This window comes from Natrix helvetica (genome assembly GCF_964273705.1).
Source record: "Natrix helvetica genome assembly, chromosome: 2".
Taxonomy (NCBI): Eukaryota; Metazoa; Chordata; class Lepidosauria; order Squamata; family Natricidae; genus Natrix; species Natrix helvetica.
Genome location: NC_138552.1, coordinates 26,361,542 through 26,387,085, shown reverse-complemented (window position 1 = coordinate 26,387,085; position 25,544 = coordinate 26,361,542). Strand labels below are relative to the sequence as shown.

Below are 25,544 nucleotides of genomic sequence, written 5' to 3'. Positions count from 1 at the left end.
GGAGCCCTTGTAGCAGCCTAATGATGGTGAAAAAACATCTTTGAATTCCGCAATTAGTGTGGTGAAATTGTTAGTAGGTAAGGAAGAGTATTGCGTTGCATGGATGCCAGTTATTGACAACCCCAGAGCACTGAACCAATCGAGCCCCAATAAAGAGGCCAGGGGATCCTGTACCACTAATAATGGTAGGTGGCCTGTGAAGGAGCCATAAGTAACTAGTAGCTTAGCGCAGCCTAGGAGCTTGATGGAGTTTCCCTGGTAGTCTTTCAGACGGCAGTTTGCAGGGCTGAGTTGCTTTACTTTGTAGTGGGGTAGAATAGATGATAATGTTTGCCAAGAAATAATTGAGCGAGCTGAGCCTGTATCTAGCTCCATGGAGCAAGGCCGGCCTTCGAGGAAGATAGTCAGGTGCATCTTACCGCGACCTCCTGCAGATGCGGATGCTGAGTCGACAACCCATTCAGGGTTGTATTCTTGGATGTCTCCCAGAGATAGAGAATTTAGGCGGCGATTTGGTGGGGCAGGTGCAGAAAAACGGTAGGCAGCATTTTGATTTTGTGGCCGGTTGTCAGGAGCGGATGAGCGGCATATTGCTGCTAAGTGTCCCTTTTTTCCGCATTTCCGGCAAATAGCTGCCCTAAATCGGCAGGTTGAGCGTGCGTGCTTGCCGCCGCAGCTCATGCAGGCGCGACTGTCTCTAAAATTTAATGATTGCAGACGATCTATTGCTAAGTCAATTTCTGATTGTATAGAGGAGGCTAGTTGTTGATGATTTACTTCAGGCGATGGAAACTGTTGTCCCGTTGGCAACGGCTGTGGCAACCGTCTACGGTCAGGGGTTGACTGTTCGGCCATCTCCGCTGCGCGAGCCTCATCAACGGCAATTTTCAAAGTGAGGTCTGACCGGGATAGAATTCGGCGATGTAATTTCACGTCTTTCAGACCATAAATAAATTGTTCCAACAGGGCTTCGTCCAAATCAGCAAATTCACAAGGAATAGCAGCCGCACGGAGCGCAGCCACGTAGTGGCTTATGGATTGCCCCTCTCCTTGAATGCAGTGGCGAAAATCTTGTCGTCTTGCAAAACGTGAAGGTGCCGGTTCATAATGTGTTTTTAATTTTGCCATTAATGTTTCCCAAGGCACCGTGTGTACAGGGGTGGGAGCTGAGAGAGCTCTTGCAGTTGCGAACATCTCTGGTCCACAGTAGTTTAAAAATATGCCTCTTTTCCTCTCCAGGGAAAGGCTTGTTAAGTCGTGTGCCAGGAGGAAACATTCAAACCTTTCCACAAACGCCTCCCAGGTTTCTGCCTCCACACGAAATGGGGCGAACATCGATGAAGTTGTCATTGTAACTTGTTTTGCTGGGTTGGATCCGCCCGTCCTCGTCGCCAGTATTAGGTATCAGTAATAACTGACAGACAACCAGTAACAGTAACTGATTTATTCAACTTAGTAACTGAACTGAACTGAAAGCCGGTTGACAGCTATTTATATTCTCCAGCTGTCAAGCCGGTAGCCAATAGGGGCTTGATGCTCGTGCCGCCCTGGAACCTGTTTAAAACGACCAATCCTGGGCGCGCGTGGACAGGCCTCCTCTAGCGCCACCTGCTGGTGGACGCTCCGAGAATACAACATGGGAAGACTGAATTACATGGCTTACCTGACTATTTTTACAGGTATATTACTAAATCGTATTATTTGTACATGCCCTGTAAATACCATGTACATATTACCATCTCTGGGAACCCATTCCACATTAATCTGTTATTGATGTCATAAGGGGAAGACTATTATGTCTTAATCATATCTTTGGTCTGTCTAAGGAAAGCAGTGATAATACCAAGTCATTAGTAGCTTCTAATCTTCTAGATCAGTGATGGCAAACCGTAAGATGTGCGTGCGCACCAAAGCACTAGAAACCTGACAACCAGCTGGCCAGTGTGCCTGCACGCCTCGGAAAACCAATGGCAAGCTGGCTGAGCTGGGACAACGGCCTGCGTGCCCACAGAGAGGGCTCTCCTGCCACCTCTGGCATGCTGCCATAGGTTCACCATCATGGTTCTAGATAATTAGTAGCCAGTCTCATAACTGTTTTGAATAAGATTCTGGAGTGGTGGTAGTGCCACAACATTAAATTTCCTGAACAAAGAGAAAAAGGTCTTGGAGGTTTGCTGTTCTTTATTTATTTTTTTGTTTTGTTTTAATCTTATTATTATAAGCAGATTAAAAGCCATTCAGAGTCTTTTCTGGAATGGAATATAAAACTGAGTCAAACAAACAAACAAGCTGATCCTGTCCTAATCCAAGTTTTGGAGGGGGTGAAAATGTTCCAATTTAAATTGGCATTCCCAAGACAATTTTGGTGTTCAGTTTTGGTCGCATTCCAATACATTTTGTTATGGTATCGCTGTTACCTTTTGATGTGAATAAGCAGCACTGAAACCCACTTGTGACATTTCCATCTGGATTAAATCACCTTGATCAGTACCTAGTGAGAAGGAAATATATATATAATTCATATACTTAACACCACTGTTCTAAACAACAAACAAGGATATTACATAGAAATAAGCCACAGTTTTCAAGAAACAATTGAGATCCAATAAAAAAATGACACAATGGTTTAGTAGTGAAGTTGCTTGCCTTCCACTCGGAAGGTTGAGAGGTCATTCTTAGGTAGCAGCCTAGGAGATGTTTTTCTCCTAGGACGCAAAGAAAAAAAATCTGGTTCAAATTCTCCATAGGCATCAGGAAGGGCATCTGGCCAGTAAACGCTCAGTTCTACCCAATCACTCTGACTCTACCTCAAATAGGGACTACAGGGTCATAAAAATAGAGTTTTAATTGAGATACGATAAAGACTGCAGACTTAGATGAATTTTTTCATCCATACTGTCAATATTTTAAATATCTAAGTATCCAGTCATAGTAAAAGAGTTGGAAGGGCGGCATTTATGCTAATGAGCCCCACATTCTGCTCAAAGCAGGAATCAAGATTAAAGCATCCCAGATATACACTTGTCCATCTACTGCCAAATCTAGCAATCTAGGCTTCTTTATCCCCCAACATTTCTGATCTTAATGGATTGTTTGCTATTTGTTTCTGGCTTGAGTATCTATTCCATCTGTTCTTTGCTTCAGTTTTAGCCTCACAGGGTTTGCATGTGTGTATTTATGTATGTGCAAAAGAGAAAGGGTGTAGCCTGAATATGAAAATGAGTTAGGGATCAACTGCATTTAGGACTGAGATATTTTATTTGAAAGGTAATTCATTTTAACCAGTTGGTTTAATTCACTATTTTTGCCATTGATATTCTTTGTTAAAATACAATTTTGGGCCTGCTCGTATGCACCCAGATATACAAATGTATTACATCTGTAGGCAGAGAACTACCCCCAAAATAATTTTAAGAGAGAGCTGCAAATCCTAATTGATTGGGCAATGTGTAGGAGTTTCAGGGGGCTTATAAGCAGTTTGACTGGGGTGGGGAGCAGGGATGGTGCTACTGCCTGTTTGCTCAGGGACGTGCTGCATGTGTGCTTGATGCAGGCTATGGGCGCATGCACAGTACTAAAAAATGCTTCTGCGCATGCGCAGAAGCAAAAAACAAGTTACTACCTACTCGGCTGAACCGGTAGGAACCCACCTCTGATGAGGAGGAATTAGCAGACCTTGTTATTTCAGGTAAATATGACAATATGCAATGCAACAGAAAAGCTGTGATATTACTTTGAAAAATAATAATAATAATAATAATAAATATTTATTTCTTAGCCGCACCCTCTCCCGAAGGACTCGGGGCGGCGTACAACAAAACATAGGAAATAAATATATCGACATACATATAACAAAACATATACCAAGACATATATACGACATATACAAGGAGGAGGTGAACTGATAGATAAAAACAAGTAAAAACACAATGTTTAAAAACCCCTAAATAAATTGAATGCAATTAAAATACCCCAAATAAAAAACCCGTCAGGAGCGATATAGTTGGATCAAAGTTGAGCCAGGCCAGCAACTTGAAAAAGGTGGGTCTTGAGCTTTACACGAAAGGAGCAGAGGTCAGAGGTATTCCTAATATCCGGGGGGAGGTCATTCCACAGGGCTGGGCCCGCCACAGAGAAGGCTCTACTCCTAGGCGCCGCCCCTCGACACTGTCTGGTGGACGGCACCTGGAGGAGGCCCTCTCTGTGCGAGCGGATTGGTCGCAGGGATGTATGGGGCAGAATACGATCCCGCAAGTAACTAGGTCCTGAGCCATGGAGCGCTTTAAAGATTGTTATCAAAACCTTGAAACGCACCCGATAGACCACAGGTCTATAAGAGTTGGGACATTTTTCTGATATTGATAAATATTTTTAGGAACATTTAAATGCTTGCTGATTTTTTAAAAAAATCCTTAATCCTATTTTTGCTCTTCCTGTTTACTATAAATTGTCTATCCTTTTTCCTATACATAGCATTTGCCTTTAATAACTTAACAACTCATCGTACAAATACACAGAATCTGGTCATCACACATTTTGCAATTTCAAATGTAGTTTAAAAATGGTATATTTGTTACCTTCTAAGCTGAAAATCCGTTCCCCCAGTGTTCCTGCTTTTTCTAAAAGTGCTTGCTCAGAGGACACGTTAAAAAAAAAATTTGATGTAGGCTGGCTGGCAATTCCTTTGATTTCTTCGATAAGTTTTTTAGTATCCTTGTCATTTCTAATTAAATATCCTAATACCTAGGAATATATAAGAATGAAAAAAAAAACATGCAATAAGAAATGCAAAAAGGCACTACACAAGGAATCTGAAATATTGTGCATTTGTTATGTGATTTCTTTTATTCCTTTAACCAATTCGGTGTTTTAAAATTGTTGGCAATGAGAGATCAATGAAATAGTTCTTTGTTTTCTTTTAAATAAAAGCCGCCTTGAGTCACCATGGGCGAATAGGTGGCAATCTAAATTTAGTAATAAACAAACAAACAAATAAATAAAGTTATTTTTTCCCTTCACTAAGCACACAGTAACGAGAATAAAAAATGGATGAAGAAAATTTTTAAATGAGAGGTACAATTCCTTCAACCAAATCATGCTACACTTTTGGAGGCAACCATGCAATCCTGAGAAAAGAGGTAGCTATTTCTGTAAGTAGCTTTGTGCTTTCTGAAGCCCCTTTTTTGCCTTTGATTTCAAAATTCTACTTCTGCTGATCATTCGCTGTCAGCAATTTGGCAGATCAAATCTCATCAGGATCAAGATTGACTCACCCTTCTATCCTTCTGAAGTGGGTAAAATGAGGACCCAGATTGTTGGGGGCAAGATGCTAACTCTGCAAACTGCTTACAGAGGGCTATGAAGCGGTGTATAAGTCTAAGTGATATTAGCTATTGCTATTTATGCAAAGGAGAAATGATGCAACAAAACTCTCAAATGCATGACTAAGATGCAGGTCTGGTTCTGGGTGGGGTGGCCATATTTACCAAAAGAAGAACTGACTTGTTTGAGGACATGGCTCTGGTTTTATCAAGAGGTGAGTAGATCTTTAGTCAAGGTCTTAGAAGACAGAAGATAATTAAAGACATTTTTATTTTTCTGGGTCTTGATTCTTAGAAAGGTTTATTAGCAAATGTCTTGGGGGAAGATTGATTTATAATTTGATTTATTATTATTGTTGCTTCATACGTGTCAAAACACAACTAGAGTCTTTTGATTTGAATGTGCAAGAAACATTTTAAAACATTTTTTTTAAAAAAATTATGCAAGGCTAAGAGAAACTAGAGTGGCAAGAATGAAAATTTTACTTACAGCTATGCCAAATCTTGTGATATTATCCGCATTGCATTTTCCTATTATTTCTGACAACTTTGAGCCGTCATGCGATTCACCATCTGTGACAACCACCATGACTTTTGAGGCTGTTGGTCGCCCACCTGCTTCTTTTGTGAAAGCATGTTGCCTGCAATAAACCACAGGTGAAATTCACATGACACGAATCTTGCTTTTTATACACGATCTCATTACCAGTTTTCCCTAGCAACAAAATAAAGTTGGGGGGACAGTAACTGTTTTGGTACAAAAATAATTATTCCAATGTCATTTTAATCTGGGATAAGCGATCAATGGACCACGTGGGGCCACAGGAATTCATTTTGGATCTTCTCAAGTCCCTTGGATCAGGCTGTTGAAATTCAACAGCAAACAATCCAATTACAAAGATGCTTGTTTATTCTCAAGCATGTTTATTCTCATTACTATCAGAAGAAAATCAAAGTCAGGAGATGCCTAAGCTGTTGGACTGGCTTAATATGCCTAAAAATGCACAGATCCCAGTCCATCCAAGCAAATAAAAACCCCCAAAAGTCCTATCCAAAGCCGCCCATCATTGTTGATTTTAAAAGAGGCTTTTTCATACCAAATGATTAGTCCCCATATTTTAAACATGCTCCCATATATAGATATGTTGCAGTGGTGAAATCCTCTGAAGTCTGCTACCGGTTCAGTGAGTCTGCTACTGAGCGTGTGCTTTGTGTACACATGTGCACCTGAAGCGCGCCCACGCAGCACTAAAAAAGGAACATTTGAAGCCGCCTAACTCTACAAAGGTAAGTAGAACAGCAAGGGGGGGTCAATCGATTATGCCACGTGATTTAGATTAACTAGAAAGCAGGAAATCCGACGATTCTAGCTAATATAAATCACATATCACAGCTGATCGTTGGAAATACTGGTTTGCCTGAACCGGTAGCATTTTTAACTACCAGTTCAGGCGAACCGGTAGCATTTATTTATATTTCGGCCCACTGGTCTGAACCGGTAGCATTTCACCCCTGATCTATTGGCATTAACAGCCCTCCGATTTCTTTAGTATTAAAAAGAATACCCATTTACCACAGCTGGCCAGTACTTTAAGGTTTACCTTGCATATTCAATGGCTCCAAATGTATTAGTTTCGTATCCTCCACCTTGAAAGGTTTCTGACATTGCTTGTTCAACAGCTTTTTTGTCAGTGTAGGTACTCAGGTTGAAAACAACTCGTGGGTAATTGCCATACTGAATTAAGCCTACCTGAAATAATTGTTAAAAGAAATAAAAAGAAGAGCATAATAAACTAGCTTCATTAATTGGGTTCTCTGCATTGTACAAAATGTCGGTGTATTTTTCAATTTGTGCATAAACTGAAACCTTCTTACATTGCTGTAATCTATGGATATAAAACGTTCATATTTAATCTTTTCCATACACTGCAGGCCAACTCCTGCTTCCAAGAACAGTTTCTGACTGTGGAATTCAGGAATAAACCAGGTAATTGGAACTTTTAGAATAAAAAGTATTTCGGTAGAAACAGTTTTAGAAGATTTTCCATACAATCCATTTTCTGCTCTGATCTGGCAACATCTGGAATATGATATCAAAGGACATTGTAGATGGATTGCACCATCCAAAGTTCAGTGTTACATTTCATGCAGCAAGTGTGTTTTATTAGTACAGAGGCTGCCAATATACACAAACCAATGACTGAGAAGGGAATATTTGCTTTTACAACCAAGAAGATAAGTTCTATACAAAACTGGGTTTAAAAGTTTTTTGAATATTGATTCCAAGAAAACGTGGTAACACCACGGCCACAAACTTAGATATTTCTTGCAAATGTTTTTTATCAACATAAATCATGCTAACTTACCATTTAATCATACTACCCTGAATAGCCATAATTGGTTGGGTTCATACAATTTCTTAAGCCAAACAAGATCAACCATAGTATAACTTAGTGGGTGCTATGAACCAGAGGGTCTCCTCTAGGACTGACCAGTTTGATCGCCTTGCAGTCCAAGGGACTCTCAGGAGTCTTCTCCAGCACCATAGTTCAAAGGCCTCAATTCTTTGGCTCTTTATAGCAATAATAATATTGGCCTATTTCTTCTCTTCAGAGTTATTTTATCAAGCACTGTCAATGATTTGCAGGTCAATCTGATACCATTACCAATGAAATAATGCATCACAGCAGTAATAAAGATGTGTTAATTCACTTGTCTCTAATTTTCTAAGATGGCATCAAAAACAACAAATATGCATTTGTCTCAGCTGGGACAAAAATACATAAAAATATAAAAAGGAAAAAATAGTACTAATATTATGAGGTCCCCTCTATTTATCTTGGGAGAAGTTGAAGACCTAGTAGTAATTTGATGATAGCAATAGCACTTAGATTTATATATCACCCCATGGTGCTTTATAGCGTTCACTGAGCAGTTACAAATGTAAGCATATTGCCCCCAATAATCTGGGTCTTCATTTTACTGACCTCAGAAGGATGGAAAGCTGAATCAACCTTGAGCCCCTTCAGGATCGAACTCCTGGTGGTGGACAGAGTTTGTCTGCAATACTGCTTTCTAACCACTTCAGCTTTAATTCTTACATTTTGCTATTTTGTTTTTGGGCTGCTTCTCATGCTAAAACTGCATGAAAAAAAAGTCTTCAGAGCTAAGGAAAATAAGTATTGGCCAAGGAGCCAAAATCTACACCTGCATTTACCGTATATTGTTTTCATTTGCTTACCTGTGTTTTTGTTGGCCCTATATCTAAACCTTGTACAAATTTTTTCAAAAATTCTTTCACAGCATCCCATGGATAAATACTGTTTGACTCATCACATATGACCACCACATCAACAGCTGAAGAACAGTCTGGAAAGAAAAGGGCAGAAATCATTCTAAAAATTCTCTCCTTGGAAACCTGTGTCACTTGATGTTAAACCTTTCCAGAGTTCAATTAAAACTGCATGGAAGTGATTTTTGCTACTTGCATTAAAATTTGTCTATGGAGATTCTCCAGCCATCCAAGTCATGGTTATCCCAAAGGTGCTTTTTCAGGAGGCATTTTTTTTTTGTTTTTCTTTGAAGTCTTTTTGCTTCTTATCCAAGAAGCTTCTTTAGCTCTGACTGTATGGTGGGGAATAGAAGGATTTATATTCCTTACAGACAGCTGGTCCTTTGTATTCTTTTAGAGAGCCACTGAGGCCATTTGGAGGTTTTATCTGTGTCCTCAGGGTTATCGGCGTAGTGCAAAAGAGAAGCAAAACGTCTTCAAAGAAAAATAAGATATTCCAGAAAAAGCACCTTTGGGACAACCATGACCTGGATGACTGAGAATCTCCATAGATATTTAGCTATGCACTTTGGGATGAACACCTTTTGAATGATGCAGGAATATGAACGAATTTCCAGAAAAATTGCAGACTACAGGAGCCATTTGCACTTCAGTTTGAGATGCAGACAGCACAGACGCATCCCCAACACCCTGCTCCTGTTTCAACAGTGAAGGGACACAGGGCAAAAAACTTCCTGCAGCCAAGAAGGCTCCATACACATTTGCACTACTTAGGTGACCCCCGCCCCCAGGACACAGATAAAACTCCAAGTGGCCTCAATGACTCTCTAAAAGGATGCAAATGATCAGCTGTCTGCAAAGAATATAAATATAATATAAATCCTTCCATTTCCCACCATCCAGTCAGAGCTGAAGAAGCTTCTTTGGATGGGAAGCAAAATGTCTTCTTAAAAAAATTAAGAAAGTGTAGCTGCCTCCTGAAAATTGCATTTAAATTCCATTCCTCCTAACAACGAAGTAGTGTCAATAGCACAGGAAGAATATCTTTAATATATTGAAAGGAAAGCTGCCTTATTCAAGTAAGAAGAAACCACTATCCCCATTTTTAAGAGAGAGAAAAAGATACAAGTGGTTCTTGTTTAGTGACCACAATTGGGAGCAGCAACTTGGTCATTGGGCAAAGTAGGTTCTATGTGAAACTGCGACTATGCTAGTGATCTTCCTTCAGCTTTCCTTTGTTTTATAAACCTGCAGAGGTAAGAAATGCGAGGACTTGCCAGAATCACCATCCTAACTGCAAATGGTCACTAAATAAGGCAGCCTCTAAATGAAGACTATCTGTATTCTTTTCAGGATTACAGGGTATTGTGAAGTGGAAAGCACAGAGATTTAACTCTTTCCGTGCTATATAATTACAATTAGTATTTCCCCCCTATACATTTGCAGCTTATATTCGTGGTCCCTTTGTTCTTTAATCATTTGTGTATACTATTCCATACTTATTTGTACTTGATTGTTTATATCAGAATATCACTTTACATATATTGTACTTTATATACGTACTATTATTTGGCTACTATATCTTAACTATATCTTATCTTATCACTATATCCTAACACTTCTTCAGTCCTATTCCTGTCATCACTCCCCTCCGGAAGCTATTTGACCTCTCAACAAGCTAGAGAGAGAAGATGTCAAAAAAAAGATTAGGAAGAGAAAGATAATTACATTTATATGGATGTTTTCTACAATCATTCAATATGTAAATACTAAATACTAAAATGTAATCTGAAACCTTGCTTTCTTCCATATTATTTTGTTAGTTACCACTTAAAGTGGTCCAGTATAATTGCTCACCTAAATTTAAAATATAAAAGCTTTTTAAATTCCCCAAATAATATGGGCAAAGGGCCAAATGTACTATTAAACATTTCTATATTCACAGCAATTAGCCACCAATCACAATGGTCTAAACATATAAAAAATTCTAGCAAAAATAATTACTAAATAGCTCTCTCATGCAGATCTAGAAGACTAACATTTCTAGTCCAAAGGGTACATGAAATATTCATCATACTTAAAGGCTGCACCACCTACCCTATATTAAGCTGCCAAATATGGGTTGCAGAAATCTTGGTGATCGTTAAATGGCAACAATGAGATTCAAATAGCTCTAAATGCTTCTGCCACCTAGTAGTCACCTGGATCAGTGGTGAAATCTAAATTTTTCCCTTTCGGGAGAGGGGGCGGTCTATAAATATGAATAATAAATAAAATAAATAAATAAATAAATATTTTTTTTGCCACTGTGGGCGTGGCTTGGTGGTGGTGGGGTCATGTGACCAGGTGGGCGTGGCCATCTTTTCCCCACTTTTTAAAGCATTTTTTTCCTGCTGTTTCGGGCCAATAGGTAGGGAAAAATGTTTTAAAAAGTGAAATAAAAGGGGTCTGACGATTGCACGTCTCACAGCCGATGTGCGTGATCGTCAAAACCAATTTCTTTCATTTTTTAAAGCATTTTTTCACTACCGGTTCCAGCGAATAGGTAGTAAAAAAAATGCTTTAAAAGTGGAGAAAAAAGGTTCCATGACAATCAGCTGTGTCGTGTGATCATCAGAACCTTTCCTCCCATCTTTTCAAGCATTTTTTTCACTATCTATTTGCCGGAACCAGTACTAAAAGAAATGCTTTAAAAGGGGGGGGGGGGGAAGGTTCTGACGATCGCGCAGATCAGCTGAGTGTCACGGAACCTTTTTTTTTTACTTTTCAAAGCTTTTTTTTTTTACTACTGATTCCGGCAAACCTTAGCATTTTTTGCTACCGATTCTAGCAAACCAGCCAATAACGGTAGCATTTTGCTCCTGACCTGGATTTTTGCAGTCCAAATCTGGCAATCCTATGTTCTATGCATTTATTGTGTCTCCTTTTTTAAACATCTCTTATAATAATAAATGTGTTGATACTTATTGCCTTACTTTGCACTGCAGGTGAAAAACTTCTCAGGAACTGAAAACTGGGACCGAATTCAGAACAGATTCCCGTTGCATAGTATTGGCTTCCACACTGTTGAGCCCACAAAGGACCACATGCCTTAAAAACAAAAAAAGAAAAAAAGAAATAATATTCTAAAGCAAAACCAAAAATATAGCATCTGACAATAGAGCAGAAAATCTGCTTTGTTGGAACAATGCAAAGGGACGAGCATAAAGCCTTAACAAGTGAGGTTCAAACTAGACCAAACCAAGCAAATTACCATATTTTTCAGAGTATAAGACACATCGGAGTATAAGATGCACCAAGGTTTTGAATAGATAAATTAAAAAAAAAGTTCTTGCACTCTGCAAACCTCCCCAAACGGCCCTTTTTTTGCGAAAACGGGCTCGTTTTTTTGACAAAAAAGGGGCATTAAGAAGCTTATAGAGTGCTCCTGGGGGCTGGAGGGCCAAAATTGAGCAAAAAACAGCCCATTTTCTGCTCATTTCTGCCTTCCCCAGCCCCAAGGAGCTCTCTGAAAGCTTCCTACAAGCTAGGCACGGCCATTTTGGTGAGGGGGCAGGTTTCAAGACACAAAAAATGCTGTATTCAGTGTATAAAATGCACCCAGATTTTCAGCCTCTTTTTTGAGGGAAAAAGGTGTGTTTTATACTCCGAAAAATACGGTACACATGAGCCAGGTCTTTTGCCTGACAGTGCACTGGACTGTCTTTCTCTCATTATGAGCTTGTATTGCCCACATGAATGTCCTTAAAAACACCATCTATTTGCCTAGCACCCTCAGGACTGCTGGCAGTAGCCCATTTCCTTTGATAGGTATTCCCCATTGTATGTTTGCTTATTCTCTTGTAATCCCTTTCTCTCAATTTCTCCACTCTGCAAGGTGAACGGGAAATGGGTGGTGAACTGGAGAGATTGTCTAAATATTTTTTTTCTTTTTTCTCCCCCTTGCATTCTCCTGTGCCTGACTCTTTCTTTTTCTCCCCCTCCTCTACTTGGCAGAGCAGAGAAATTGAAGTGGAAAGGATTACAAGAAAGTGATCAGGCATACAATGGGGAATATACCAGCTCTTTGCTTGGCCTGCTTGTGGCTTTGAACTGTTTGTGCAGCCTTCTTAGTTTAAACCTGCAACGTTCAGTTTTCCTTCTCTTCAAAAACAAACAAAAAAAGAAAGACAGTGACCAATTCACAGAAAAAAGCTGAACTCAAGGCAGTTTTTAAATTATTATTAAAATTATTTATTTATTAAGGACAACACACATTAATCACCTATATCAGTGATGGCTAACTTTTTTGTTGTTGTGTGCCAAAAGCATGTGTGCGCACCTGTCCCCATAATGCAATGCATCTGCAACACCCCCACATGCTCCACCCCAACACATGCACGTGTGACACCCCAGTGCTACCCCCATGCATTTGCGCGATCCCCCCACCCGCCCGCATATGCCCGCATGACCCCCACCCCTGTGTATGCATGCACGTCTTTCACATGCGCCCCATCCCCATACATCCATGGCAGAGACACGAAAATCAGCTGGCCGGCAGGAGGCATATGTGCATGCATGGTGGAGCTGAGCTGGAGCAACGGCTTGCGTGCCTGCAGAGAGTGCCATAGGTTCGCCATCATGATGTGTACAGATGAATTGGATCAGGAAGGTCTGGGTGATTGGGGAACCCTGAGCACTTTTAACAGGACTAAAAACTGAATTACATCAGAGGCTAAGGATAGCAAACATCTGGCTGAACTCCAATGAAGTTGTTGAACTCCTGGAAATATCTATATTGCCGTGTGCATACTTTTCCAATGCATCTGCTTTTAGTAGTTCCCATAAATGCTGCACTATGTTGGAATAGTCTCTATAGCAGTGTTTCTCAACCTTGGTGAGTTTAAGTCCTGTGGATTTCAACTCCAAGAATTCCCCAGCCAGCTATGGTTGGGGGATTCTGGAAGTCGAAGTCTACATGACTTAAAGTTGCCAAGGTTGAGAAACACTGCTCTATAGTATAGGAAACATTATCCACAATGCAAGGAAGTCATAAGGGACTTAATTTTGTGTGTCTGCAATATATAAACTAAACCTACTGAATTGCATTTTTCAAGACTATGTAAATAATGTACTCTAAAAGGTTTCTCCAAACGATAAGTCCAAATCTCATTATCAGTAAGCACAAAAAATGTTGCTGGGACTGCAAAAGTGACCTCTACTTAAGTTTGCTTCATCAGAACTCATGCACTGGCATTAAACACATATGCACATTAATTCTCGGATTAGATTTAAAAATATTTTAAAGAAATAACTCCAACTACAGTACAGTCCCTGGCTTATGATTATAATGGAGCCTGCTACTATGGCCAGTAGTCATGACAAATGTAAAATGGGTCTCCATGTGACCACATTTGCTTTTGCATCACTTTTGTGCTGGTCATTAAGCAAACAGGCAGTCATAAAGTGAACTCGTTTTTTGCTAATGGCTATTTTTGCCACAAATACCAGAAGTAAATGCCAGTTTTCAGCCAAAAAATAATAATAAAATGCAGTCATGTGACTGAGTTGCTGCAAATGGCTGGTTGTTGACCACCCAACATGTGGACAGGGGAAAGTTGGGCCTTAGAAGCTGGTTAGAGATACCATTGGGGGCAGGCGCCATCATAATTTGGAATGGTTGATCATGAGTTGACAATTATCAGTAAATTCCATTAAAAATGTGTAATGCATAAATTACTTACTGTATTTTTCGGAGTATAAGATGCACCTTTTTCCCGTCAAAAAAGAGGGTGAAAATCTGGGTGTGTCTTATATACTGAATACAGCAGTTTTTGCCTACCAAAACCACGGCCCCTTTGGAAAAATGGACGTGCAGAGGGTTTGGAAGATTGCAAAGTGCTCCTGGGGGCTGGGGAGGGAGGGCAAAAAACAAGCAAAAAACCCCATTTTTTGCTCGTTTATGGGCCTCCCCAGCCCCCAGCAGCACTCTACAAGCCTCCCAAAGCTCTGCATGCCTGGGGATTTTTTGGCAAAAATGGCCCATTTTTTGTTCATTTATGTCCCACCCTCAAGACCCCAGGAGCACTCTACAAGCCTCCCAAAGCAAAAAACGAGGCATGCAGACAGTTTGGGAAGCCTGCAGAGTGCAAAAACATTTTTTTTAATTTACCTCTTTAAAATCATGGTGCGTCTTATACTCGGGTGTGTCTTATAGTCCGAAAATACAGTATTTGTTATCAGAGAGAGTATAGTGTAGTGGTTAAGATCTTGGATGGGGATCAAGAATTTGCATGTTCAAATTTCCTTCCACTCACGAAATTCATTAGATAATAAGAAATTAAAAGTTTAGAGGAAAAAACCTCAACACCTGTATCAGATTTTGGACTATTGAGTCCTATCCAAAATGATATTTTTTTCAACTGGTATTGTGACAGCAAAATGAGAATTACAATAGGACAAGATTTTGTAAAAGGCATTTGTTATATTGTCTCCTTATCTAATGCACTTGCCTTTAAATATAGCAGTACAGAAGCTTTCTAATGTGAAAATTCCTGTTAAAAAGCCATCTTGCTCAGTTTCAGATTTCTTAGAGCAATTCTGAATGATATAATATTTAATAATATATCTAATTTTACAATACAGGAACTTCAAAGGCATATATCTATATATCTATATCTATCTATATATCTTTGAACGCATGTTCTCTGTCTGTCTATCCATCAATACATACATACATACATATCGTTTCCCTAAAAATAAGACCTCCCTGGATAATAAGCCCAATCAGGTTTTTGAGCGCATGCACTAAAATAAGCCCTCCTCTGAAAATAAGCGCTCCCCAAAAATATTGCAATACAGCAGCAGACATGAGGTGACCACGCTCGCCGCCTCCTGCACCTCAAAAATAATAAGACCACCCCAAAAATAATGTGATGTGCAAGTTAAATGAAATGCAAACCTTGCATTTAGTTTGTTCATTGTTTTCCTATCCAACTCTGGATGGCTACTGCCTTAACATTCAGCCCATTCTTTTAAAATGCACTGATAAACTGTGTTTGTTATTTTGTCCACAGCCCAGAAAAGAATCACATTGGTAACATACCCTAGAAATATGCTGGTTGATGACCGAAATAAAAATTGATCATTTAAGTGAAATATCAAGATATGTTTGGCTGGGAGAGGAGGAGCCAACGCCGCGACAAGACAATATGCGGTCTCGATTGTCCGTGACCGCCGTTGATACTTTTCCCGCTGCACAGTCCATATGGACCTAAACTGTCCCATAGAGATGGTGAAGAGGGAGACAAATCCTTGCTGGTCTCAGGGACATCGCAAAGTCCCTGACTGACCCAAGGGAAGCCCTCCAAGCTGGCGGTAATGCTTCCGTTTTCTCCTCTTAAGTGAATGAATTGATTATTTTTTCCTCCTATTCTTTGCTACCTTATTTTTGGCTGAAATAAAATCTTTTTTTATTTTAATAATCCTTCCTTCTACTGCTTATTAAATTTTATGAAAGACATTTAGAGACTTTTGTTTTCCTTAAGCCTGAAACGAATAAGAGAAAGTTGAATCTGCCATTCGGAAGCCAGAACTTGGTTTTTTTCCCCTTTTTTGAAACAATGTATCCTTTGTTCTATTTCCTTTGATTCTACTGATGTTGTAACTGGAGGGTTTGCAGCTTACTTGTGGAGATTGATAAAGACTCAAGGGCACGGACTGTTCCTTTGCAGGTGTCTTTGTGAAATATTTTGGGCAAGGGAAGGAAAAGAAAAGAAAAAGATAGAACCCTTCCTTTTTGAAAAAAAAATAAAAGAAACTTGTGCTTAAGTAAATTCAAAATAAAAGTACTTTTATACATAAAAGAGACATTGAAGGTGAGAATGGCAGTGGATTTTAGACTTTTTCTTCTCTTCTTGGAAATATGTATCAATATGCAGATGAGGGAAGCCTAAGTTTTCAAGATTTTTTGGATGGAATTCAAAATATATTGGAAGGATTTGAGAGATTTGATAAGAAGCTGGATAGACTATTGTCTTGCACAGCAAAAGATGAAGGGGTTGGAGCCCCAAAAATTAAAGGAGAGAATGAAGATATAGAAGATAAAGATAAGATAACAGATGAACTTACTAATGGAGCATTCATGAGTGAAAGTGGAAAGAAGGGAATATGGAAAAGTGAACTTGATTATCTGGAGCTCTATCCCTCTTGTCAAGATATGGATTTGATGATGGAATTAAGAAGAGAAACAGCTTTAGAAATACGTCTGATAATCAAAGACATGTTAATTTCAACACCAGCTCAAGGGCAACGAGATCTATATGAGAGATCTTTTAAGCAAAAAAGTGCGGAGAGAAGTTTTTAAAAACCTTATAAAGAAGTTAATAAGAGAATTGACACAACAACTGGCAAAAGAGATAAGATTGTTTTGTTACTGGAAAGATACAGGCTGATAATGAATGTTGATAATTAAAAACTTAGTTAATTTTTGGTGATTAACAAGTAGGATTTTGTAGATGCTTTTAGAATGTTTCTTTAAATGTTTATTCGTTAACAAATAATTCATTATGATAATAATAATGAAATAATAATTTCAACTAGTAAAAGCAATTTGGATATAAACTACAAATCGGGACCTGGGAAAAAGATTTATCAATTTTATTAATACATTTTTGTTTAGGCTTTGCTATAAAGATGTAATCTTCCTTGGGTACTTATAAACTCTACTAACAAATTTTTGTTTATATTTTATTATAAAGATGTAATCTTTCTTGGGTCGGATGAGAGGAGATGTGATATAAATAGTAAAAAAGTTTTAGATAACTACAATAACAACAAGGAAATGTTAATGGATAATGTTTAACGATTTCTACATGTGTTGGCATTGGTAAAAGCAATCAGATATAAGCCTTAAATAGTGAGTTGGGGGGGAAAAAGGAATATGTTATAAAAGGGTAATTATTGGAGGTTTCTTGAAATAGCTAATGAATGCCAGTAGGTGGTTGTGTCTTTAAATACAAATGATTCCAGATAAAAGCACATTTAAATAATTTTAGTCAAATGAGGATGATGGTACATTGATGGTAAAATACATAAAGATTTTTGATTTAAAATGTACAATTCAATATGAAGGAAGTATAAATAATGATTGTGGTAGTAACGCACGAAATCTATTTGTAATCAATCGACATGCTTTCTACAAGATGTAATGAAGAATGATTCTTTTTTTGTGTGTTTTTGTTTAATTAAAACAATTTTAAAAATTTCAAAAAAACAAAAAAAGATATGTTTGGCTGGAGGTAGTTTCTAGGCTTTGTGGGTGAAATCTAGGATTACAGGTGAAATTGTCAATTCCAAAGAAGACCCAAAGAAAGATTCTCTACTATACATGATACACATAAAGCAACTTTAAATACAGGTAATCCTCCACTTACAACAGTTCATTTAGTGACTGTTCATCCCCTTTTATGACCTTCTGACAAGCAAAGGCAATGTGGAAACCAGATTCTCTTAACAATCGTGTTACTAATTTAACAACTGCAGTGATTCACTTAAGAAGCATGGCAAGAAAAGTTCTAAAATGGGGCAAAACTTACTTAACAAATTTTTCACTTAACAACATAAATTTGGGGCTCAATTGTGGTTGTACATTGAGGACTACCTGCATAATATCAAACAGATTGATATTTGCAGTCATGTATCCCATTTAGAAAATAGATTTACTGCTCAGGAATGTTATCTGCTCAATATCTGCACAGAGAGAAACAAAAACTACTGCAATTTGTCACTGATGGAGAGAACCTATATTTGTTAGCGCTCACATCTTTATACTTACCAAAAAGCCTCCAGTTCTTGGATTTCTTACTAGAGTTAACCCTAGATTCATGTCCTTCTTTATCTCATTAACATTTGGTATGCTTGTAACAGCTAAAAAGAATAAATGAAAGAAAATCTGAGCAATACATTAAAAAGCATAACATGAAACTTGGTCTATGAACAAGGGTTTCAAACTGGATTTCTTTGAGGGCCGGATCAGCACTGTAGTTCTCTTCCGCGGGCTGGGTGGGGAGAGGGAGAGAGATGGGATGGACATTTTGGCCGGCAGAGTGCTGCAGGAGGCAGTCAGGCACAAAACAGGGCGTGGGGCGGTACCCCCTTGTTCCCCAATTTGGCTTCAAGAGGCATCGTGGTTTGCTCTTTTGCTATTTCCAGGCTGGCCCGTGGGCCAGTTTTAAGCACCCCCTGAGCTGGACCCGGCCCGGGGGCCTTGAGTTTCAGACCCCTGGTCTATGAGTTAAAACTGTGGAGCAAAAGTAGTGTAGTATTTCTCAATCTTGGCAACTTCAAGGTGTGTGGACTTCAACTCCCAGAATTCCCTTGCCGGTTATGGCATCTTAAATATATTTGGTACACCACAGCTTACTGTTATTTAGTCAGTCTCTGGATACAGTCTCCTTTGCTAAAGGAGAAGCCAAACAAAATACCTCCAGCTTTTGATCTCTCTAAGGTTGTGCATGGATTGTGGGGAGGAAGGAAATGCAGTTTTTTCCCAATCCAATGCACAATGGTTTTATTCTCAAATTTATCAGAACTTGTCTGTTGCTGACTGTTGTTTGGTGCAGTACAATGGGCTTCTCAGATTATGGGTCACTCATTAGAAAGCAAGACTTGGACACTGGAAGTAAATGGTTGTTATTTTACAAAGTGGCCACCAACGAATGCCAATCACAACAAATTAATAACACAACTTACTCTGTAGGTTCATCTTGGAACATTTGGATCCTTGGTCACGAACAGCACATTTATAGATATCTCCCATTCTATTTTCACTCCAGGGTGAAGAAACAAGCAACCTGAAAAATTGACAAACTCTTATTAAATGTTCTGACATATTTGACAGAAGATTCAATTTAAACGAAAAACTGGAAAGAACTCTTTTGTTAATGTGATACTAACCTTTTAAAATGACATGTCTGGGTCTACCAGAAGCCTTTCCTTACACTGTACTCTTCAAACAGGTAGCTTTCATCTCTATCATTTGTCACTAATAGCCACTTTGAGTACTGATGACAAGTACCATATTTTTTGCTCCATAATATCACTCCCCCACCCCCAAAGTGGGTATAAATGTCTGTGTGTCTTTTGGAGCAAATATAGGTGCCACTCCTTTGGTGAATAGCAGCCAGTCTGCGGCGGCGGGGTCCTTTTACAGTACTGAACACCACCTCTTCTGTCTTTGCCACTGCCCGCCTCTTCTGTCTCTTTTCCGCAGTGTAGGAGTCAATAAGCAGAGCCGGCACATGAGAGGACACCTATCTGTGGTCCTCTCAGGCTCCGCCTCCTGCCCTCACCACATTGCTGCTCCATATTCAGCGCTCCATATTCACAGTGAGACAGTGTTCCATATTCACAGTACTCTGAATATTATTTTTTCTTGTTTTCCTCCTCTAAACCTAGGTGCATCTTATGGTCAGGTGTGTCTTATAGTGCAAAAAATACAGTATATTAGAAGAGTCGGAAAGGCAGTATGTAGGGCAGGGGTAACTGATGTTCAAATAACTTGAGAAGTTCAATGATGCAATAGAAGCTCCAGCTATTTTTTATTTGTCTCCAATACATACAGAGATATTCTCCCTGTGGACACTCCTGCAAGAAGAACATTTCTATAAAGTCTATTTTGGAGTAAATTACAATTAGTATGTAATGTGCTAGAAGTAGATATCAAATTCTATCAAACTTCTCTTTTAAAAAAAACATTTATCATTGATGCATTTTAAGAGCAAATTCTGAGGCATTTCCAATATTACAGAGGAGGTACTGGGAGAGGTTGTCACATGCATTTGCCAAAGAAATGTATTTACTGGTAGGATGAGCTACTCCCCATTTGTAACTTGTTCCTAGAAAGCGTAACTTCGCCATCATGGTTTCTCTCTTGTGGAACAGCTTCTATCCAACATAAGGACAACCATCACTACTGATTTTCCAGAAGGCCGTGAAGATATGTCTCTTTCCCAAAGTATTGGGACTTGGATGATCATGAAATTCTGCTACGGGGGATTAGGTTTTTTGATGTGTTGATATTGTGATTTTTTAAGGACTTAGCCCTATTTCTTTTTAATGGATTTCTATAGTTTGCTTGATGTCTTTATATCTGCTCACTGCCCAGACTTTCTGGGGGGAAGTTAGAAACCCAATATCTCTTCCCCATCCCTTTTTTTTGGCTTTTTAATCCTTGTTAAATGTGTATTACTCATCTTTTCCCCGCCCTCTTTTATTAACATTTGAGATATAGACAAAGACATGCACATACATAGAATCATAGTGCTGAAAGGGACATTGGGGGGGGGGGGTTGTCTTCTAATCTGTCCAAGCAGGAGTTCTTATACCATCCCAGACCAATGGTTCTCCAAATTTTTCTTGAAAATGTCCAGCAATGGAGCACCCACAACTTGGGTAGGCAAACCATTTCATTGATTAATCATTTTCACTGTCAAAAGTATTCCTTGTTCCCAGGTTGGATCTCCCTCTGATGAACTTCCCCCCAATGTTTCTTGTCCTGCCATCAGGTGGAGAATAAATTGACCCCCTCTCTTCTGTGACAGCCTTTCAAGCATTGGAAGATGATTATCACGTCTCCCCTGAGCTATCTGTTCATTAGGTTAAACATAGTTTAGTGTTCTAGTGTCTACTTTAGTGTTCTAGTGTCTAGTTTAGTGTTCTAGTGTCTAGTTTTTCTTAGCCAGTCATCGTATGATTTAGCCTTCAGACATTCTTACTTTATACATCAACATTTTTGCAGGTTTGTGAATTGTTTCTCTCCTTTACGCAATACTATGACTAAACTATTGTGGGGAACAATTAGTCAGCCTTCTGAATGTCCTCCTCATGAATATTCTTGCCATGGGTTGAAATTCTGTGATATCAAGAGCTGTTTAAACATAACACAGACTGTGGGAGGAAACAAATCTAAATACAAAATGAGTTGTGTAAGTCAGCCTATGACCTCTTCTTCAAGAATACAACATGGGTGCAGCACTAAGTAAATGCCTAGCAGTGCCTATCGAGTCCTACATAACCAAAGATACATGGATTTTAGAAAAGTACTCTGTTTTCCTGAAAATAAGACCTCCCTGGATAATAAGGCCAATCAGGCTTTTGAGTGCATGCTTAAAATAAGCCCTCCCTGAAAACGTTTAAATGCATGCACAGCTGGTCCTCGCCATTTCCTCTGCTTGCTTGCTGTGCAAACAACACGAGGTGAGGAGGCGAGGCTGAAAGGGGGGTTGGAAAGGAAGGAGAGAACATGCCCCACATGCCCTTGCCTAAGGGCTGCTCCTACAACCCTAACCACCAGGCTCCTTTTGTCATACTAATGGCCACCGCAAAAAGAGCGGCAGGCCCAGCGACACACCTCACACCCCACTTCTTACCTACCACCGTTTACTTTTGCAGCTGAGCGGTGCTTTGATTGAAAAGCATTCAGCTGACGAGTGACAGCAGCAGCCATGAAGGGACAACCTCCTGCACTTCAAAAATAATAAGACCTCCCCGAAAATAAGGCCAAGCGCTTATAATAATAATAATAATAATAATAAATTTAAATTTATTAGCCGCTCCCTTTCCAGACAGGACTCGGGGCGGCGTACAATGGAGTATATAAAACATAAAACATGTATACAAACACATAAACATACATATATACAGGACATACATGCACGGAGGAGGTAACAAATTACATCACATTGGACAATTAAAAGTCACCATTAAAATACCCCAATTGTAAAAACACAATTTAAAATTTAAAAATTTAAAAGAACTGTCAGGAGGAGTAAGAAAAATTTACGGTTGAGCCAGGCCAGATAATTGAAAGAGGTGGGTCTTCAACTGTACACGGAAGGAGCGGAGATCGGAAGTAGTCCTGATGTCACGGGGGAGGTCATTCCATAGGGCTGGGCCCATCACAGAGAAGGCTCTGCTCCTGGGTGTCGCCCCCCGACACTGTTTGGCGGACGGCACCCGAAGAAGTCCCTCTCTGTGTGAGCGGATTGGTCGTAGGGATGTATGGGGCAGGATGCGATCCTGCATGTAACTAGGTCCTGTGCCATGAAGCGCTTTAAAGATCATAATCAAAACCTTGAAACGCACTCGGAAGACTACAGGAAGCCAGTGCAGCTCGCGCAGGAGAGGTGTTACAGGGGAGTATCTAGTCCTCCCCATAATCACCCGCGCGGCCGCGTTCTGGACCAACTGCAGTCTCCGAGTGCATCTCAAGGGAAGCTCCATGTAGAGAGCATTGCAGTAGTCCAGGCGAGACGTCACTAGCGCATGGGTGACTGTGCGTAGGGCATCCCGGTCCAATAAGGGGCGCAATTGGCGCATCAGGCGAACCTGATGGAACGCCCCCCTTGCCACGGCTGTTACATGGTCATCCATGGACAGCCGGGCATCTAGGAGGATGCCCAAATTGCGCACCTGTTCCATGGGGGCCAGTTGCACGCCCCCAATGGCCAGAGATGGAAGCAACTGGTTGAACCGGGAGGCCGGAAGCCACAGCCACTCCGTCTTGGAAGGGTTGAGTTTTAGTTGGTTGTCATCCATCCAGACCCGTACGGCCTCCAAACACCGGGACATCATTTCGACGGTCTCATTGGGGTGGTTCGGGGTGGAAATGTATAGCTGAGTATCATCAGCATACAGATGATATCCCACCCCAAAACCACGGATGATCTCGCCCAGCGGTTTCATGTAAGTGTTGAACAGGAGAGGCGAGAGCACCGACCCCTGAGGCACCCCACATGTGAGTGGCCTCCAGGTCGATCTCTGCTCCCCTGCCAACACACGTTGCATCCGGTCAGAGAGGTAGGAGCCAAACCACCGTAGAACGGTGCCCCTGACTCCCAGCCCCTCTAGCCGGTGCAACAGGATACCATGGTCGATGGTATCGAACGCCGCCGAGAGATCTAATAGGACCAGGATAGAGGAACAGCCCCTATCTCTGGCCCTCCAGAGATCATCAACCAATGCGACCAAGGCCGTCTCCGTGCTGTGCCCGGGTCGGAAGCCGGACTGGCGCGGGTCTAGATAATCATTCTCCTCCAGGTGACGTGGGAACTGTTGTGCTACCACACTCTCTACAACCTTCGCTAAAAAAGGAAGGTTGGAGACTGGACGATAATTGACTAGGTCCATTGGGTCCAGGGAAGGCTTCTTGAGCAGGGGCCTCACCACCGCCTCTTTCAAGGCGGTCGGTAGAAGCCCCTCGCCCAATGAAGCGTTCACTAGGCCCAGGAGCCAGTCGCGTGTAACCTCCCAGGATGCCAGTACAAGCCAGGAGGGACACGGGTCCAATAAACATGTGGTAGGTCGCAGACGTCCACGCAACCTGTCTAAATCCTCGATGGCAACCGAGTCAAACTCCTCCCAAAGCGGTCCCTCAAGACTTGCCGCGGGCGTCTCAGCTGGACTACTGAAAGGGGCCCATCCCTTCCGGATTTGTCCTGTAGATATTTCCCAAACTCCTCTGCTCTGCCCTGTAAAGGGGCTTCCCGCGGTCTCTCAAACAAGAGAGAGCGAGTCACCCGAAACAGGGCGGCAGGGCGGTTATCTGCGGACGCAATAAGAGCGGCACAATATTGATGTTTGGCCGCTCTTAATGCCACAAGGTACGTCCTCAAATAGGCTCGTGCCTGTGCTCGGTCAAATTCGGAGCGGGAGGATCTCCAAAGACTCTCTAGGCGTCTCTTGTGGCGTTTCATCACCCTTAGCTCCTCGGTGAACCAAGGGGCCAGGGTGGTTCGTCGCCGCAGGAGAGGCCGCAAAGGCGCCACCCGGTCTAGGGCCCCGGTAGTCGCACTATTCCATGCGTCTACCAGGTCCTCCACTCGGGGGCGGGTCAGGTCCACAGGAGGTGGCCCAAGCTCCGTCTGGAACCTATCTGGTTCCATCAGGCGCTTGGGGCGGAACCATCTAATACCTTCCGGTTCCGCCTCCCCGCAGCGGGGTGTAGCACCGGGGAAGTCAAGCCGGAGAAGTGAGTGATCTGACCATGACAGGGGAGTAATAATTGGATCCCCTATTCCCAGATCACTCGTCCACTGGCCAGAGACAAAGACAAGGTCCAACGTGTGGCCTCCCTCGTGAGTAGGGCCCTGAATTAACTGGGTCAGGTCCATGGCTGTCATGGAAGCCATGAACTCCCGAACCCCCTCAGACGCTTCTCCCATCGATGGCAGATTAAAATCCCCCATCACTAAAAGTTTGGGGGTCTCAACCGCCACCGATGAGATCAGCTCGAGGAGTTCAGGCAGGGCCGCTGGTGTATAGCGAGGAGCCAGGTATACTATCAGCAGGCCCAACTGCCTCCCTGGGCCCCATCTCACGACGAGGGACTCACACCCGGATGTCTGTGGCACAGTGAACTCTCTCGGCTCCAAGTCTTCCCGGATAATCACTGCTACCCCACCGCCCCTTCCCTGGGCCCGAGGCTGGTGAAATGCTCGATAACCTGGCGGGCACATTTCCACGAGGGGTAAACCTCCCTCGTGGCCCAACCAGGTCTCGGTTATTCCTGCGAGGTCCGGCTCCCCCTCCAAAATTAGATCGTGGATGAGGGGGGCCTTATTGACAACGGACCTCGCATTGCATAACAGCAGTCTCAGGCCTTGGGTCTGTAGATCCTGACCACCTAGTATGCAGGGGTTGGTACAAACGACCGGGAATGACCAAAAACCCCGGTCTCCCAACCGACTACGCGCTTATTTCAGGGATCAAAAGAAAATAAGACCCTGCCTTATTTTCGGGGAAACAAGGTATATTTCATGTTTTGCTGGCATAAATACAGAACCTTGGAAACTGCCATGGAAATGTCTTATCTCATTGCTAATGACTTAATTCCTACTTAAGTACTTTGAAGCTCTTTTCCCAGATTTGTCCCCACTTGGGTTGAATTTCCA

The 25,544-nt window shown here is 41.2% G+C and overlaps 1 protein-coding gene across 1 annotated transcript in view; it reads right to left on the bottom strand.

Annotated features, from left to right (window-relative positions):
- Positions 1-25,544, bottom strand: part of ITGA2 (integrin subunit alpha 2) — a 90,924-nt gene that overhangs the window by 43,955 nt on the left and 21,425 nt on the right. Inside the window, exons 3-10 of the mRNA XM_081940411.1 lie at positions 19,345-19,445; positions 18,428-18,519; positions 11,589-11,703; positions 8,563-8,690; positions 6,923-7,071; positions 5,812-5,962; positions 4,578-4,743; positions 2,418-2,491 (exon numbers count right to left, since the gene is read on the bottom strand). Of these exons, the coding sequence (XP_081796537.1) occupies positions 2,418-2,491; positions 4,578-4,743; positions 5,812-5,962; positions 6,923-7,071; positions 8,563-8,690; positions 11,589-11,703; positions 18,428-18,519; positions 19,345-19,445 (976 nt within the window). The remainder of the gene's footprint in view (positions 1-2,417; positions 2,492-4,577; positions 4,744-5,811; positions 5,963-6,922; positions 7,072-8,562; positions 8,691-11,588; positions 11,704-18,427; positions 18,520-19,344; positions 19,446-25,544) is intronic.